This window comes from Pristiophorus japonicus, chromosome 4 (genome assembly GCF_044704955.1).
Source record: "Pristiophorus japonicus isolate sPriJap1 chromosome 4, sPriJap1.hap1, whole genome shotgun sequence".
NCBI classification, from domain to species: domain Eukaryota; kingdom Metazoa; phylum Chordata; class Chondrichthyes; family Pristiophoridae; genus Pristiophorus; species Pristiophorus japonicus.
The window spans coordinates 31,102,635-31,119,124 of NC_091980.1; the positions used below are offsets into that span (position 1 = coordinate 31,102,635).

The 16,490-nt window shown below is 41.7% G+C and overlaps 1 protein-coding gene across 6 annotated transcripts in view; it reads left to right on the plus strand.

Annotated features, from left to right (window-relative positions):
* Positions 1 to 16,490, plus strand: part of LOC139262860 (jerky protein homolog) — a 99,596-nt gene that overhangs the window by 52,212 nt on the left and 30,894 nt on the right. For 3 of the 6 annotated variants that reach the window (XM_070878073.1, XM_070878075.1, XM_070878077.1), the window contains exons 3-4: positions 1,772 to 3,461; positions 12,921 to 13,460. In XM_070878073.1, the coding sequence (XP_070734174.1) occupies positions 2,252 to 3,409 (1,158 nt within the window). In that variant the 5' untranslated portion in view covers positions 1,772 to 2,251 and the 3' untranslated portion in view covers positions 3,410 to 3,461; positions 12,921 to 13,460. Of the gene's footprint in view, positions 1 to 1,771; positions 3,514 to 12,920; positions 13,461 to 14,418; positions 14,504 to 16,490 lie in introns of those variants that run through there. The other 3 variants (XM_070878076.1, XM_070878078.1, XM_070878074.1) reach the window with 3 other exon arrangements.

Here is a 16,490-nt window from a genome sequence, read left to right on the forward strand (position 1 = left end):
TCCCTTCTCGCCCCCCTCCCCTCCCTTCTCGCCCCCCTCCCCTCCCTTCTCGCCCCCCTCCCCTCCCTTCTCGCCCCCCTCCCCTCCCTTCTCGCCCCCCTCCCTCCCTTCTCGCCCCCCTCCCCTCCCTTCTCGCCCCCCTCCCCTCCCTTCTCGCCCCCCTCCCCTCCCTTCTCGCCCCCCTCCCCTCCCTTCTCGCCCCCCTCCCTTCTCGCCCCCCTCCCCTCCCTTCACGCCCCCCTCCCCTCCCTTCTCGCCCCCCTCCCCTCCCTTCTCGCCCCCCTCCCCTCCCTTCTCGCTCCCCTCCCTTCTCGCCCCCCTCCCCTCCCTTCTCGCCCCCCTCCCCTCCCCTCCCTTCTCGCCCCCCTCCCCTCCCCTCCCTTCTCGCCCCCCTCCCCTCCCCTCCCTTCTCGCCCCCCTCCCCTCCCCTCCCTTCTCGCCCCCCTCCCCTCCCCTCCCTTCTCGCCCCCCTCCCCTCCCCTCCCTTCTCGCCCCCCTCCCCTCCCCTCCCTTCTCGCCCCCCTCCCCTCCCCTCCCTTCTCGCCCCCCTCCCCTCCCCTCCCTTCTCGCCCCCCTCCCCTCCCCTCCCTTCTCGCCCCCCTCCCCTCCCCTCCCTTCTCGCCCCCCTCCCCTCCCCTCCCTTCTCGCCCCCCTCCCCTCCCTTCTCGCCCCCCTCCCCGCCCTTCTCGACCCCCTCTCCTCCCCTCCCTTCTCGACCCCCCTCTCCTCCCCTCCCTTCTCACCCCCCTCTCCTCCCCTCCCTTCTCACCCCCCTCTCCTCCCCTCCCTTCTCACCCCCCTCCCCTCCCCTCCCTTCTCACCCCCCTCTCCTCCCCTCCCTTCTCACCCCCCTCTCCCCCCCCTCCCTTCTCACCACACCCCCCCTCCCCTCCACTCCCCCCTGTCAGAAACACAAACACTGACAGAGAGCGAGAGAGATAGAGACACTTACAGAGACACGCGGGGGGGCATCCCAGCACGCTGTTGGAGGACTCCCCATGCTGCAGTCAGTAAGAAAATGTTTTATTTATTGATTTTTTAAAAATTTATTTTTTATTAATTTTTTTTGATTGATTAATTGATGTATTTATCATTTATTATTGATGATTCTTATTGTAAAATTGAAGTGTTTAATGTTTGTAAACTTCCCTTTAAACCCCTCCCCCCCCCCCCCCATTCCCGACGCCTGATTTGTAACCTACGCCTGATTTTCTAAAGTGTAGACAAGGTTTTTTTGAGCGTACAAAAATCTTCACTTACTCCATTCTAAGTTAGTTTGGAGTAAGTTTTCACTGCCGAAACTTTGAAAACAGGTGTAAGTGCCCGGACACGCCCTCTTTTGAAAAAACTTTCTGTTCCAAAGTGAAACTGTTCTAACTGACTAGAACTGGAGCAAACTAAATGCCGAGAATTTGAATTTCTAAGATACTCCGTTCTACCCCAGTTGCTCCAAAAAATCAGGAGCAACTGAGGCCGAAACTTGGGCCCTTTAATTCTAGCCTTGGAAAGATACCCTCTCCCCCCTACACTGTGCTACTACATCAGTTCCATTCTCTACACCAGCTTTTTTTGTAGCTTCCCCAAGTGAGTGTGCCTATTATAGCCAGTTACAATCTGATGCCCGTGTGAAAGGACAATAATGCCATCTAGTTCCCTCTTGAAAACAAAGTCTTTGACTGTGCTTCTTCTCATTTCCTATTTTCACAATAGTTTGAAATTGCATCATTGCAAATGGGCTTTGTAATACCTATTACATTTCTTTCCCTTTCAGAAATACCAACCTAACGGGTGAAATCAAAGCGCTTCTCTGACGGTCGAATTAATGGAACCAAATTACAGGGCAATGACAGCTGGATTTTTTGTGAACATAATGAAAAATTTTAACTCCAATAATTATTAGCTTCTTATTGATTGGAAAACAAAGTGCTTTTTAGGTACAGCGTCTCAAATCCGACTGTCCGAAAATCGGAATTGTCTGAAAACCGGACATTTTTGAGAGAATCCCATTTGATATTCAGTAAAATAAAATCCGGAATTTTTGTCCAAAAACCGGCGGGCCAGACTAGTTATCGGTTCGCTGCTATGTTTTAAATGACGGCGATCAGTCTGAGCCTTGCCAATTGACCCTCGACCCGACCTGACCCACGCCACCAGTAGTACTTTGTCTGTCTCGGTAACATACGTCCGCTCTTCAGACACTCTGGTGTTTATCGTGATTTATTGTGAATTTGTGTTGTTTGCCATTACAACCATGTCAAAAAGGCCAACAGATGCCCCAATGGGTAATGGTGCAAAGAGGAAACATAATTCATTGTCAATTGCCAAGAAAGTGGAGTTACTGCAGAAATTAGATAACGGTACGTCAGTGCGAAGACTGAGTGAGAAGTATGGTGTCGGAATCTCCACCATTTATGACATAAAAAATCAGAAAGAACAGATCATGAATTTTTATGCAGAAAGTGACGTTCAGAAAGAAATGAATAAGAGAAAATCTATGCATAAGCCTAAAAGTGATGATTTGGATCGAGTAATGATGGAGTGGTGGCGACAGAGGAGAAGTGAAAAGGTTCCTTTGTCTGGCCCAATGGTGATGGAACAAGCCAAGATATTCCACGCAGAACTGGAGATTGAAACTCCATGCAGCTACTCTTCAGGTTGGCTAACCAAATTTAAAAGGCGTCATGGCATCAGCCAATTGAAAGTGTGTGGTGATAAAGCTAAACTAATTACTGATGAAAACCTTTCGACAGAGCAAATCTACAATGCCGACCAGACAGCACTGTTTTGGCACTGTATACCGAGAAAGACATTAGCAACAGCAGAAGAATCACAACCAATGGGTGTAAAAGACGGCAAAGATGGATTGACCGTGCTTGGTTGTGTTTGTGAAGCTGCGCTAACATTGAAGAAAGACGATGTCACAGAAGTTATGGACATAAACAATGATGCTCCCGTTGTGCATACACTAACAGATGATGAAATTGTGGATGTAGTTTTGCGTCCAGAGGAAAAGGATAAAAACAGTGAGAATGACGATGATAATGATGTTAGTAATCAAATGGAAAAAGTGTCCATTGACAAAGCTATCAGTATTTGTGATGAATTAATTAACGCCCTAGTGCAACGATACTTCATAAGTGAACAGGAAATAATGCAGGTGTATAAAATTCAGGAAAAATTAATCAAAGAAAAATTAATCAAAGAAAAGCCTAAATTACTGAAACAATTAAAATTAGCCGATATGTTTGAGAGGGTATCGCAGCAGAATGCCAAAGACCTACAGCCTACAACTACACCAGCAATTTCCATATTCGAAAATCCTATTGCTGGCCCATCTTCCACTGCAGACATCAAAACTGAACCCTCTAGCCCAAGCTCTTGCTCAAGCACAACCTCCAGCCACATGTAACCTGTACTCATTTCTGTGTAGCTTAGGACGTGGATCACAGGAAGAATATTTGGTAAGTGGGCTATGAAAAAAAGCTTATAAAGGCCTATTTTGTTTCTTCAAAATTTATGTATACATTATTCTTTTTTTATACTCTGTTTCCAAAATTAAATCCTTTATTTATTCGATTCATACTTTATGAATACATTCCTTTTCATATTTTATTTCATGTATCTCATTCATTGAATTTGGCTTCCGTTTTCTCTAATGGTGCATGCTAAACCGTTTTACGGTTGCCCCAGAAGAGGCAACCATAGAGGAAGAGGAGGCAGTGCTGACGACGTATGACGACTTCATCATCTCAGCCCTCCCCACCCATAAATGCTTATTATTTTATCCTTACAATAGACTTTATTCTACTTCACCTATTCCTTGTTTCTCTTAGCCATTCAAATAAGCCTAAGATAGGCTCCTGATTTTCTTCTCTGAAATCTGGAAAAATCTGAAAACCAGCACAGTCTCAGTCCCGAGGTTGGCGGATTTGAGACGTTATACCTGTAGTTGTTTGGATTGTTGCCTCCCTGAAAATGCCTTCATTTATAATTTGTTTAAAATGCATCTAATTATTTTATTTTATGTTCACATACACAATAAATAAATGTCTGTCTTAGTAACTCCTAAAGCAGCTGCTTTCAGCCTTTTCCCTCCATGCATTAGTCTTCAGTTCCATACAAAATTATGTTGTTTCTGTCTTGCTGACCTGATGGCATGATCAGTTCGGCATCAGTTCTGATGGAAATGTTAAACTTTTTACAGATGCTGACTCATCTGTGTATTTTGGTTTTATTTCCAATTTCTATCATTTGCATTTCAAAAAAAATTGAATAGGATAGCATATGTTAGCTGTAATTTGAAGTGCTTCCTAGTAAAGTTACATTGACTAAACAGTACTGCTCAGGGATAGGGAGAATGTGTATTCATGCACATTAGGAGTTGGTAACTGCACTGTAATATTTGGGATGGGATAGGAATCACTAACTGCACTGCTGCAGTATTTGGGACAGGGGCCTGGAGTATAGAAACCCCATAAGTATGAATGGCAATACCCCCCCCAAAATACATTTAGACATTAAATACATTTTTAAAAACCATTATATATTTTAAATAAATTAAAATGGCATTTAATTAAATATTTAAAACAAAAAATTAATTTTGTTGAAAAAATAAATTTGCATATTTTAAAGGGGCTAAAAATTATTTCTCAGGTTTTTAAATGTATAAATTATTAATTTTATCTTTCTGGTTTTTTAAAACTCCTACACCTTATGCCTGCTTTTACCAGACGTAAGAATTTCATGGGCATTCACTGGGCAAAAGTTGGCCAAATAGCCCACTCTCCACCTGCGAATACCCTTTTCTCGTGAATGCATGGAATTGTCAAGAGAATTTTTGACATCGCAAGATCTGGGTTTTAGCCCATGCCTAAATACAGAACTTGCGCAGCCCCTACGCAAGCGGCGCCTCGTAAAAGGCCGTAGGGACCACAAATTACAGTCCATTATCCTTACTGAGACCTGCTCTGTGTTACCATTTCTTTTAGTGCATTTTTATAACACAGTTTAAGTCGCATTAAAAATTGAAATGCTACCTCGATTGCAGGTGCTTGCGCTGTGCCTGATATGCATGAAAGATGATTAAATGAGTTGAAACTTTAAATTTTAAGACTTGAGGAAGAAAGGATTTGGCATTTCCCTGGGCCCCAATTGTTTACGCTGATTCATGCCAATTTACGCCATTTTGAGTTTGGACATATTCTAATGAGATTGGGAGGATACCTGGGCATTTTTCAACATTGGCAAAATTAGCGCAATTGCAGGTGCAACTTCTGGGTTACGCCCACGGAGGAATCTCTGGCGGGGTTTGACAGCACTATAGTATTGTTTTGTTCATGAAGTCGTCTCAATGTTCATGAAAATCATCTGCAGACTGGGTCACCCTACTTTCCTGACTGTTCATGGGGACTTTTGAATGTAAAATTGATTTGAGGGATTGCAACCCAACTCTTGACTGGACTGGAGCTTGGACAGTTCCAGTTTCCTCGCCTTCGAGGTACTGAGGCTGTCTTATGAAGAAGCAGGAAGGTTAAAGGGAAAAATTATACACCACTTAAAAAAAAATCCTTGAAGCTAGTTTTGCCCATGCTGCAAATCTAAATTTTTATAGCAATCAGGAAAGTCTGTCTCTTCACATTGCACTCGATTTAGTTTGAGGTTGATTACACAATGATTTGAGCCGTCTGATAAAGGAGGCCAAAAGACGCACAAAGTGGAAGAATCTGTCTTGGTGATGGAGGACTAACGGAAGTGGGAAATAAATGCCACCTACCAAAATATGAGAAACAGTTATTTCAAAAATTCACAAAAATGAGAATTATGTCGGCAAGCACAACGATACTTGATTCCATGGTGATGTGAATAGATTATTTTCAGTGAATGCTGAGGAGTTGCTGGTCTGATTTTTAGAAAGGAATCACTGACTAAAGCTCCCAATGTATCAAGTCCCATTCTACATACTTTTGTGGCTTTGTGGCACAATTTCTCAACTTTCAATTGAAAAAAATGGTGGTGAGGGCATCTAGAGAGAAAAGACACGGTTACCAGAAAACCAGATTAGTGTGTATGTTAAGTCACAGCATATGGTACTTGAGCATGCTTGCATGTGTTTAAAAGTTTATAAGCAATCTCTTCTGAGACAATGAAGCATATGTGTCTTTTGATTGGTTCCTGAAAAATAAACAGGTAAAGATTCCACTTTCGGTGCAATTGGCAATCCGGGTGCAAATTGCGCTCAAAATTGTGCTGTTTTTTTAATTCATTCCTGGGATATGGGCGTCGCTAGCAAGACCAGCATTTATTACCCGTCTCTAGTTGCCGTCGAGAAGGTGATGATGAGCCGCATTCTTGAATCGCTGTGGTTTCCGAAGTAAAGTTCTGGTTTAGGTTTCCGCTCCGTCATCTGCGTAATCACAAACGTAAAATCTTGCATGAATCATAGAATGTTTACTGCACAGAAGGAAGCCATTCGGCCCATTGAGCCTGTGCCAGCTCTCTGCAAGAGCACTTCAGCTAGTCCCACTCCCACGCGTTTTCCCCATAGCCTAACAATTTTATTTTCCTTCAGATACTTATCCAGTTCCTTTTTGAAAGCCACAATTGAATCTGTTTCCACCACCCTCTCGGGCAGTGCATTCCAGATCCTAACCACTCGCTGCGGAAAAAAAGTTTTTCCTTGTGTCGCTTTTGGTTCTTTTGCCAATCATCTTAAATCTGTGTCTTCTGGTTCTTGACTCTTCTGCCAATGGGAACAGTTTCTCTCTATCTGCTCTGTCTAGATCCCTCATGATTTTGAACACCTCTATCAAATCTCTTAACCTTTTCTGCTCTAGGAGCAATCCCAGCTTCTCCAGTCTATCCACTAACTGAAGTCCCTGGAACCATTCTCTTAAATCTTTTCTGCACTCAAAGGCCTTCACATCCTTCCTAAAGTGTGGTGCCCAGAATTGAACAAATGCAATCTGTCAGCATTTTAGAACACAATTTTTTTGTTCCCTTGTATTTAAAAATATTCCATGATACATTTAAGAGTGGTAACCTGCTGCAGGTTTATTAATGCAGCTGAAAATGGGATTATAACAAAAAATAAGCATTTTTAATAAGACTGTCTAGTCCACCATTGTGAGTAACCTGACTTGAAATCACAAAATAACTTTAAAAACCGATACAGAATCATTTACTAGTTTCATTGGTGTACACTAGTCAATTTCAGTAAATTAAATATGTTTTAATATTTAAAAACTTTTAAAAGATGCCTATTCGTGCCCTTGCTCCAAAAAAGGCTTAATTTTAAGAGCCTCCTTGAAGGGCCACAATGGTCAGAAACATACTGATTAATTCGAAATGGGGGTGTGACCAGTTTAGTGGGCGGGGCCATCTTGTAGCACAATGTTAAATCTGCGCAAAAGATCGCGGAAACTTGATTTGTGCTGGACTTAACTTGCGCTTTAATTTTCTGAAACTTTTGCGTTGGTTTAGCCAATTTCTACAAATTCTATACCCCACTATATTCAACTCTGTGCTGATAGATAAATAAATTGGTTTCCTTATGTACCGCACTTGCGTAAGTATGTGAACCCTCTGTAATATGGGGGAACATCTCCACCATAATTATCCAACTGTTTATGATATGGGCTTTTATAGTAAAGGCCAAGATATATATAAAACTTCAGAAAAGATAAAAGTAATTTGCATCATTCCCTTCTACCAAATATTTTTGCAACAGTAGTTAGTGATACCAGTAGTAAAATGTTTAAATTCAAGAAATTTCTTAAAAACTTCCTTCAAACTTAATGGTACAATCTTCCCAGTAAGTGCTATTGTTTGTGAATCGTTTTTTTTTTGCAATCTGAGTACAAAGGAGAAATGCAGCAAGCGTATCATTTAGAATTTCTGACAATATAAAGACCCACTTTGAGTCTTTGCCACCGAGTCTTGAGTAGTATGGTCTTTATTCTCAGGAGTATAGAAGAGTGAGAGGTGATCTCGTTGAAACGTGTAAAATTTTTAAAGGGCTTGACTGACCAGATGAAACAGCCTATCAGCATCTACCGAGTCTAGAACTGGGGCCACAGTCTTGGGATTATGGGGTCGGCCATTTCGGACTGAAATGAGAAATTTCTTCATTTGGAGGATTGTGATTCTTTGGAATTCTCTACCCCAGAGGACTGTGGATGCTCAGTCGTTGAGTATATTCAAGGCTGAGATCAATAGATTTTGGGACACTAAGGGAATCTAGGGGTACGAGGATAGGGTGGGAAAGTGGAGTTGAGGTAGAAGATCAGCCATGAATTTATTGAATGGCAGAGCAGGCTTGAGGGAGCGTAGTGCCTACTCCTCCTATTTCTTATGTCTTTTTTCACTCGCCTGTATTCTCTTCAGCTGTATATGTTTATCTCTCTCACTGTACTTGCGAACTATTTGTAGGGGTACACATCTCTCTGCTTTTGAAGTTAGCTCAAGGAAAATGTAGTAATGGGTCCACCTTGTCTTGATGTTTTATACAAAAAATAATTCTGGTTACTTTCAACTTTTTCCCTCGGGTTTTTCATTCTCCGTAACCTTCAGTTGAGATTACAGGCAGCAAATTCTGGCATGGTCAGTCTGCTGCAAGCTATAGCATGTCACCTTATGAGGCTTTTCAGCTGATGGTGATATATTTAGGAACTTACACGAAATTGAACCTCAGGCTTCTCAATCACAGGCCTCTAATGAAAAACATTGCTACAATTGTTTCAAACACGGGAAATGCTGGTGTATAGCTAAGTTTAATCTTTGTAAGTTTACTATGTTACAAACATTATTTCCAGTCGTAATTGCTCAGTTTAATGATGAAACCAAGATAATCGTCGAAAGGTTTTCAAAAAAAAAGTGATTTATTCTTTAATTAGCTGCTGGATCCATGGGCAATGGGTGGGTGTGGGAGGGGGGGGGGGGATGGAAAGATCAGTCAGGGTTCCCACCCCTGACTGCTATCCAATGACATAGTGAAATGTGGGTTGAGGATTAGGCTCAGCCAGACTGTTCGCAACCTTGGTGTCATATTTGACCCTGAAATGAGCTTCCAACCACATATCCGCAGCATAATTAAGGCCGTCTATTTCCACCTCCGTAACATCGCCCATCTCCGCCCTTGCCTCAGTTCATTTGCTGCTGAAGTCCTCATCCATGCCTTTGTTACATCTAGACTTGACTATTCCACCGCACTTCTGGCTGGCCTCCCACATTGTACCTTACGTAAACTAGAGGTGAACCAAAACTTGGCTACCCGTGTCCTAACTCTCACCAAGTCCAGCTCACCCATCACCCCTGTGCTCGCTGACCTACATTGGCTTCCGGTTAAGCAATGCCTCGATTTTAAAATTCTCATCCTTATTTTCAAATCCCTCCATGGCCTTGCCCCTTCCTATCTCTTGTAAGACTACAGCATTTTCACCTAATATTTTTTACTGTAAGACTACAGCCTAATTTTTTCTGATAATAGCTGCTTTCTTGACTATTTTAATGACCCAGAATGCTGTGAGTAAAAATGAACTTTTAAGAGAGCCCACAGCTGGGAAGAGACTTTCCCACAGGCAGTAGGAGATGCCTTTGAATTATTTACAAACTGTGAAGAAAGCTATGGTGATAAGAAATGACAAGACTTCTATTCATGGGAAGAATTCATTTAAAAACATTTTCCTTTGTTTTAAACTGTACAGTTACGTACACACCTTTGGGTTACTTCCAGAAAAACGGTATAATTAGAGGGCCATGGGAAAGGTTTGAGGGCTGCAGCCAGAGAAGCGGTGACATTGATCAGTTACTGCAAGGGAGTTATTTTCCAATCGCTGATCACGACTGGGTTTAACTCAGCAAGTATCTTTGCTTTTTCAAGAATCAGTAAGGGATAAGCAATTGTAACCGTTATAGGGATTTAACAAGATAGTTTGATGCGAGTTGATAATTAAGAAATGATTGTGCATTTGATGCTATCGGTATTGCTTGAATTTCTTTTGATTATACTAAGTAAAAGATTGAACCCCTTGGATTGGGGTAACATCCAGTTGGGGCGAGCTGATTAAGAAATTATGTAATTGATCTGCATTACTTGTATTTCTTTTAATTGTGCTAAAAACAGATGAATCATTAATAGGCAATTATAACCGTTATAAAAATTTAACGGGATAGTTTGGTGCAAGTTTGAAATTAGGAAATTAATGTGCATCTGATGTTATCGGTCAATTGTAACCGTTATAGGGATTTAACGGGATAGTTTGGTGCAAGTTAATTAGGAAATTATTGTGCAATTGCTGTTATCTGTATTGCTGGTATTTTGATTATTCTAAGTAAAAGATTGAACCCTTGATTGGGGAATTTCAAGAAAAGTCCTGTGTCCGCATTGATTTGTCTCATAAGTTCGAAGCCTGAAAGTTTAGAGATAAGCTTTGACTCCATTGATAATTAAGACAAATTTTACATTGGTCAAATCATAGATAAGGCTTGATCCTGAATGACTCCTATATTGGTCAAGTTGTAGATAAGGCTGGAGCCCAAATGACCTTTTATCTAAGTCAAGTTGTAAATAAGGCTAGACCTGTCTTGATTAAAGAGTTGGAGTGAAAGTCTTTCGCTCTAATCTCCACCCCTACCCCCCCCCCCCCCCCCCCCCAGCCCGAGATGTCTGCACTCCTTTAATTCTGCCCGCATGAGCATCCCTGATTGTAATCGCTCAACCATTGGTGGCCATGCCTTCTGTTCCCTAGGCCCCAAGCTCTGGAACATCCTGCCCAAAGCTCTACCTCTCTTTCTTCCTTCAAGACGCTCCTTAAAACAAAACTCTTTGACCAAGCTTTTTGTCACCTGTGCTAATTTCTACTTATGCGGCTCGGTGTCAAATTTTTATCGCATAATACTGTGAAGCGCCTTAGGACGTTTCACTATAAAAGTGCTATATAAGTTGTTCATGTGATGGCCCCCATTGCCAAATGTCCTGTAAGCATTCACAGTTGAGGCCTACATATTAAGAATGGCCAGTTGGGTGAGGTACTGGAGGGTAGCTAGCATCCATGGAACCATAACCCAATATGAGCATTGTGGGGTGGGGAAAGGGAAGAAACAAATACCTGGAATATGGGCCCTAATTTTGCGGTCAGTGGTGAAGTGACGCGCTCGCCGCTGACCTTGAAAGCTGCCCACAAACCTTTAACGGTCTCTGGCGTGGATTTCACCTTTTCCGGTGTGAATTCAATTCTGGCGCCATCTGTAGGGAATCTCTGGCATCCAACAACAGTAATGTCGTCAAACGGGCTAAGCAGCCAATCACATTGAAGAATTCTCGCAGACAGCAAACCAGGAAGTAACAGGTTATATCATTCATTTTTTAATTCATTTATAGAAAGCGAAATAACATTTGGGACATACACATGGCATTAAGATAGAAGTTGAAATATCATAAACTTCAAAAAAATTTAAATTAAGTTGTATTATTTTAAAAACCTATGGAATTTTATCATGGAATGGAGAAATTTGATATTCCACAAATACAAAATTAGTTTTTCAGGGCCAGATAAATTGTTCAGTAATTATTACTTAGTATGCCATTAAAAATGCAGTTACACCTCATTCAACAAGGTTTTAACTTTTTCAAGGGTTTTTATAGCGAGAATAGAGCTTAAAATTGGAAGTTCATGTCAAATCAAGTGATTTCTAATTGATTCCATCTGCAAAGATGGTAACAGTGCACCCTATGGAGGAACATCATAATCATCATGGAACAGGGTATCACTGACATCAGCTTCTGAATTTCCACGTTTAACTGCACATGTGCAGACTCCAGAACGTGCTGTCAGTTTTATAGAGTGATGACGCCGAATGCTGACAGTTTTGCTGCCATTACAACTGCAAATTCCAGGCCATGGTTTTGATGCATTGTGGCAAAGACAGAATAATGTTGAACTGCATCTTTAATAGAGTTATCTATTAATCTGGTGTTATGTGATTTACATAGGATTATAAAGGATATACAGCACAGAAACAGGCCATTCGACCCAACCAGTTTATCCCGGTGTTTATGCTCCACGCGAGCCTCCTCCCGTCTTTCCTCATCTAACCCTATCAGCATAACCCTCTATTCCCTTCTCCCTCATATGCTTATCTAACCGCCCCTTAAATACATCTATACTATTCACTTTAACCACTCCCTGTGGTAGCGGAGTTCCACAATCTCACCACTCTCTGGGTAAGGAAGTTTCTTCTGAATTCCCTATTTGATTTCTTGGTGACTATCTTATATTGATGGCCTGTGGTTATGGTATAAACACTCTTTCTGTATCTACTCTATCAAAGCCTTTCATGATTTTAAAGACCTCTATTAGGTCACCCCTCAGCCTTCTCTTTTTAAGAGAAAAGAGACCCAGCCTGTTCATCCTTTCCTGATAGGTATACCTTCGCATTTCTGGTATCATCCTTGTAAATCTTACAAGGATAACATTGATTCCATTGTAGCTTATCTTTATTGCCTCATATCTTTGGGGTCAACTTTACCACCTCTTAGCTGTACGATTTTCTTTGCCAGATTATACAGGGCTGATTTTTAAGTATCAGCGGTGGCAGAAAATGGGTGGTAGCAGATCAACTGCCCATTTATATACCCCCAACTCCCACTTCCTAATCTTCCATTCCTTTGACGGAGAATAAGATTGCCAGGAACTCTGCAATCATACACGAGAATGCTTTCAGAAGAATAGGGGGTAAGGGAAGAAAATCAGAGTCAAAATTGGAAGAGAGAAAAAGAAACAAATGTAACTGATATCCATTTGAAGCATATTAACTGCTTCAGGTAATTGTATGAGTTTGCATCATTGTAACCAGCTTGATATTTATGTATACATGAATTCTATCGCTATACAGCGTGATCTCAATCTATTTTATCTTCTTAGGCAGTCCCTCGAATCGAGGATGACTTGCTTCCACGCCAAAAAGGGATGAGTTCACAGGTGTTTTAATGAAGGACCTAATATTCCAGGTCCTGAACTACATGTTGAAAAGTGGAAGATGCCTGTGCGTGAATTTTTTTAACGTGTGGTGGCCATTGCACACCAGCCACCACACGGGCTTGACGGAGCTTGGTCTTGGTCCAGTGGCAAGGATTAACCAAGACGACTGGAGACCAGTTCTGCTGCACGGAATTGGTGCGCACACATATCGCAGTGTGGGCTGGCCCGTGCTGCCCCGAGGCCCACGTCTCTCCTGGGCCCCGATCACATCGTTCTGCAATATCTTGTTCCTTTGCCCCGACCTCGCCTGGGAACAGCATGGCACCGACCTGCGTGGGAACATCAGCGGCACGTCGGGGCCTTAAAAGGAGCGGTGGCCTGGGAGCAGCTTGGCGGCATGCCACTACAGGGTACAGCGCGAGCCTATCCAGAAGAGCGATGGCTGTGAAGAGGGCGACTGGATTGGACATCGCCATAACCCAGGTCGGTGATTGGAGCGTGGGCAGGTATTATTTTCTAACATTCTATTAAGTGCATGCAATAGTTACTGTGCTCTGGTTTTCTTTTTTTCAGTCCCATCATGAGCACACACATATTGGAACTTATCAAGGTGGAACTTAATAAGTTCATGTACAGTGTGCCCTTAACGTGCTGCTCGTAAGCTTTAGTTGCCGCAACGATAATTTGAATCCATTTCATGAAATGCTGACATTAACATTACCAGGGATTGCTGCTTGTGCAGCGTGGGTGCTGACTGACCTCTTCTGTTCAGCCTAATTAGAATCACCTTCAGCTATAATTTGAAGCTGTGATATGTTTACAAATAGCACAGTTCAGAGACTCTACACTTGTGTATCTATTTACCCCAAAGGAACAAATTATAGATAGCCTTAGAAATGTGACTGCGAGATTGAAGCAAAGGAAAATGAAGTACTGAAAATTTGAGCTGAGCTTTAACTAAACTCACTTGTATGTCATTTTAAAATTATTAGCCAGAAAACACACCTAGATACACAACAGAATAAATGATATTTTAATGCCTCGAAATGGGATGTGTCATTAAATGGGAATGACTTTGCTGGGAATGTAGCTTCAGTACCAAGAGAAGAAGCAATTAGCACTTGGTACATAAAATGGTGCGGAAATACGCTAAATGAATAAAGGTACTGAAAGATCCCTTTGATGGATTAGCACCAATTGAGAAGAAAGAAATGCTTTGGGTACCTTGAGCAAGAATAAAAACACGTATTCTTGCCAAAGACCTTAGTTCTCCATGATTCAACGTCTGAAATTTCTCCCCTGCTGTTATTTTTCTTTCTAGTTTGCTCTATTGCAATTGTGCTGCAACCAAATGCCTGGTGTGCTAGTGTCTGGAGCTCTGATTCCGACTGGTGTTAGCTGACACCAGTCTTCTAATACCCATTTATAATTTATTTTGCAGATTGTTATTTCCATTTTATGTCACAATTTTCACATTTCACCTTTAGTGAATGTAATGCACGGTGAGTAATACTACAATCAGCAGCGATTAGAGGTCTGACATTGGTTCATACCATTTGTAACTGAAATACCAGATGCTGGTATTGGTACACCAGGTCTTGGTTACCTGCCCCTTAGCGTTTAGCTTTTACTAAACACTTTACTGTCTCCACTGGCTAGGTGAAAAGTGAGAGACTTAAGTGTTAAGTAGCAACTACTTCTGTTAACAGTTAAGTACCACATGGGGATTTAGAGCAGTTTAAAAGTGCCCAATCTTTCTAAATAATAACCACAGGTTTATTACAATCTTATATAGTGTTTTAAACATACTTATATTGAAATGTCACCAAACCAGGGAGGTACTTGTTGCAGAATCAATATTTCCAGGTTACCCATCACAAACTATCTATCCTTGTAACCAACTCCATCCTCCTCACCAGCCATCATCTCAAACTGAACAAGACTGTTTGCAAACTTGGAGTCCTATTTGATACTGAGCTGAGCTTCCAACTCCATATCTTCTCCATTACACCTACTTCCACCTCCATAACATCACTTGCCTCTGCCTTTACCTTAGCTCATTTTCCACTACCCACCTCATTCATGCCTTTGTCACCTCCATGATTGGTCTATTCCAATGCTCTCTTTGTTAGTCTACATTGGCTCCTGGTTCCCAACACCTCAAATTTAAAATTCTCATTTGTGTCCTCCCAAATTTTAACTTCTGACGATGCCACCTTCCCCCTAGAATTGTCAGTTCCTCTGACTCTGGCCTCTTGTTCATCCCTTCCCTCTCTTCACCCCACCTATGGCGGCACCACCTGGATTTCACAGTCTAGAATTCCTTATCTAAAGTCTGCCTCTGCTGCTTCAAGACTCTCCTTAAACCTGCTTCTATGATAAAGCTTTTGGTTACCTGGCTTAATATCTCCCACTTTAGCGTGCTGACCACTTTTTCCTTACATTTCTATAAAGCACCTTAGGACATTTTGTTCCATGCTAAGGGCACTATATAAATGCAAGTTGTGGTCATTGTCACAGAAACCAGCCTTGAGGGACTGCCAAATTCAAAGGGCCCTGCCATAGTGTTACAGTGTTGGTTAGGTATAAGATGAGCTCAATCTACTGCCTTTCAGTAAAATGTCAGAGCCTGAACCTCAGAACCTGATGTAGAAATGTGATAGGATTGGGGCAAAAGTAAAAGGGTCTGAATAAGACAGATTAAGGGTCACTGGTTTTGGTAGGCGATCAATAACTGGATACATTACAGAGCGATTGCTGTGCAAATAATTTGATCAGCACCAGAGAGCTTCTGTTACTCGGTAAAATCAACTCTGGCGGCTGCCAATAACCAGATACATTAAACACTAGTACCTCTGTGAAAAAAAAACATGCAGTAAACACCGGAAATTCTGTAAATAACCAGATACTGCACAATAAACACTGCAGTCCTCTGCTGTAGAAACTTCCCTCCACTAGATGGTGTGTTACTCTGTGATCAAAGCATTCTGTACTGGCAGACATTCAATTAGTTTGATTAGTTCAATTAGTTGCAAATTAATATTCAATCAGTGCCGACTTAAACATCAGGCTGTTTTAAATTTGCAGTAGTCTCTTTACCCAGTGGAATTCCAGAAGTTCTAAAGAAATTCAAGCCCCTGGGATTTCAATTTTTTAAGTATTAAGCCAAAATGTTTCAGTAATAAAACCACTCAATGCCAAGAGTAGCTTAATTACCATAATTCTAGTCCTATACAATTAAAATGAACAGTAAGAAAATTGTTTAAAATAAAACTTAAAGAATTTTGGCACTTTATTTCTACTCATCCTTGCTTCCTGTTTTCCCCGCGCTCTTCTTTCCAACTAGCTCCCTTCAAGTTTAACTTATTTGTATCATATCTCATCCTATCCGATACCTCTTTTTATCATTTTAAAGACTCAACCTACCTGTTTTTTTTCTGTGTATCCCATTCCACTGTAATGTTTTTGAGGTGAAAAACATTGGTCTCTGCCAGGCTGAATACTGCCTGTCAA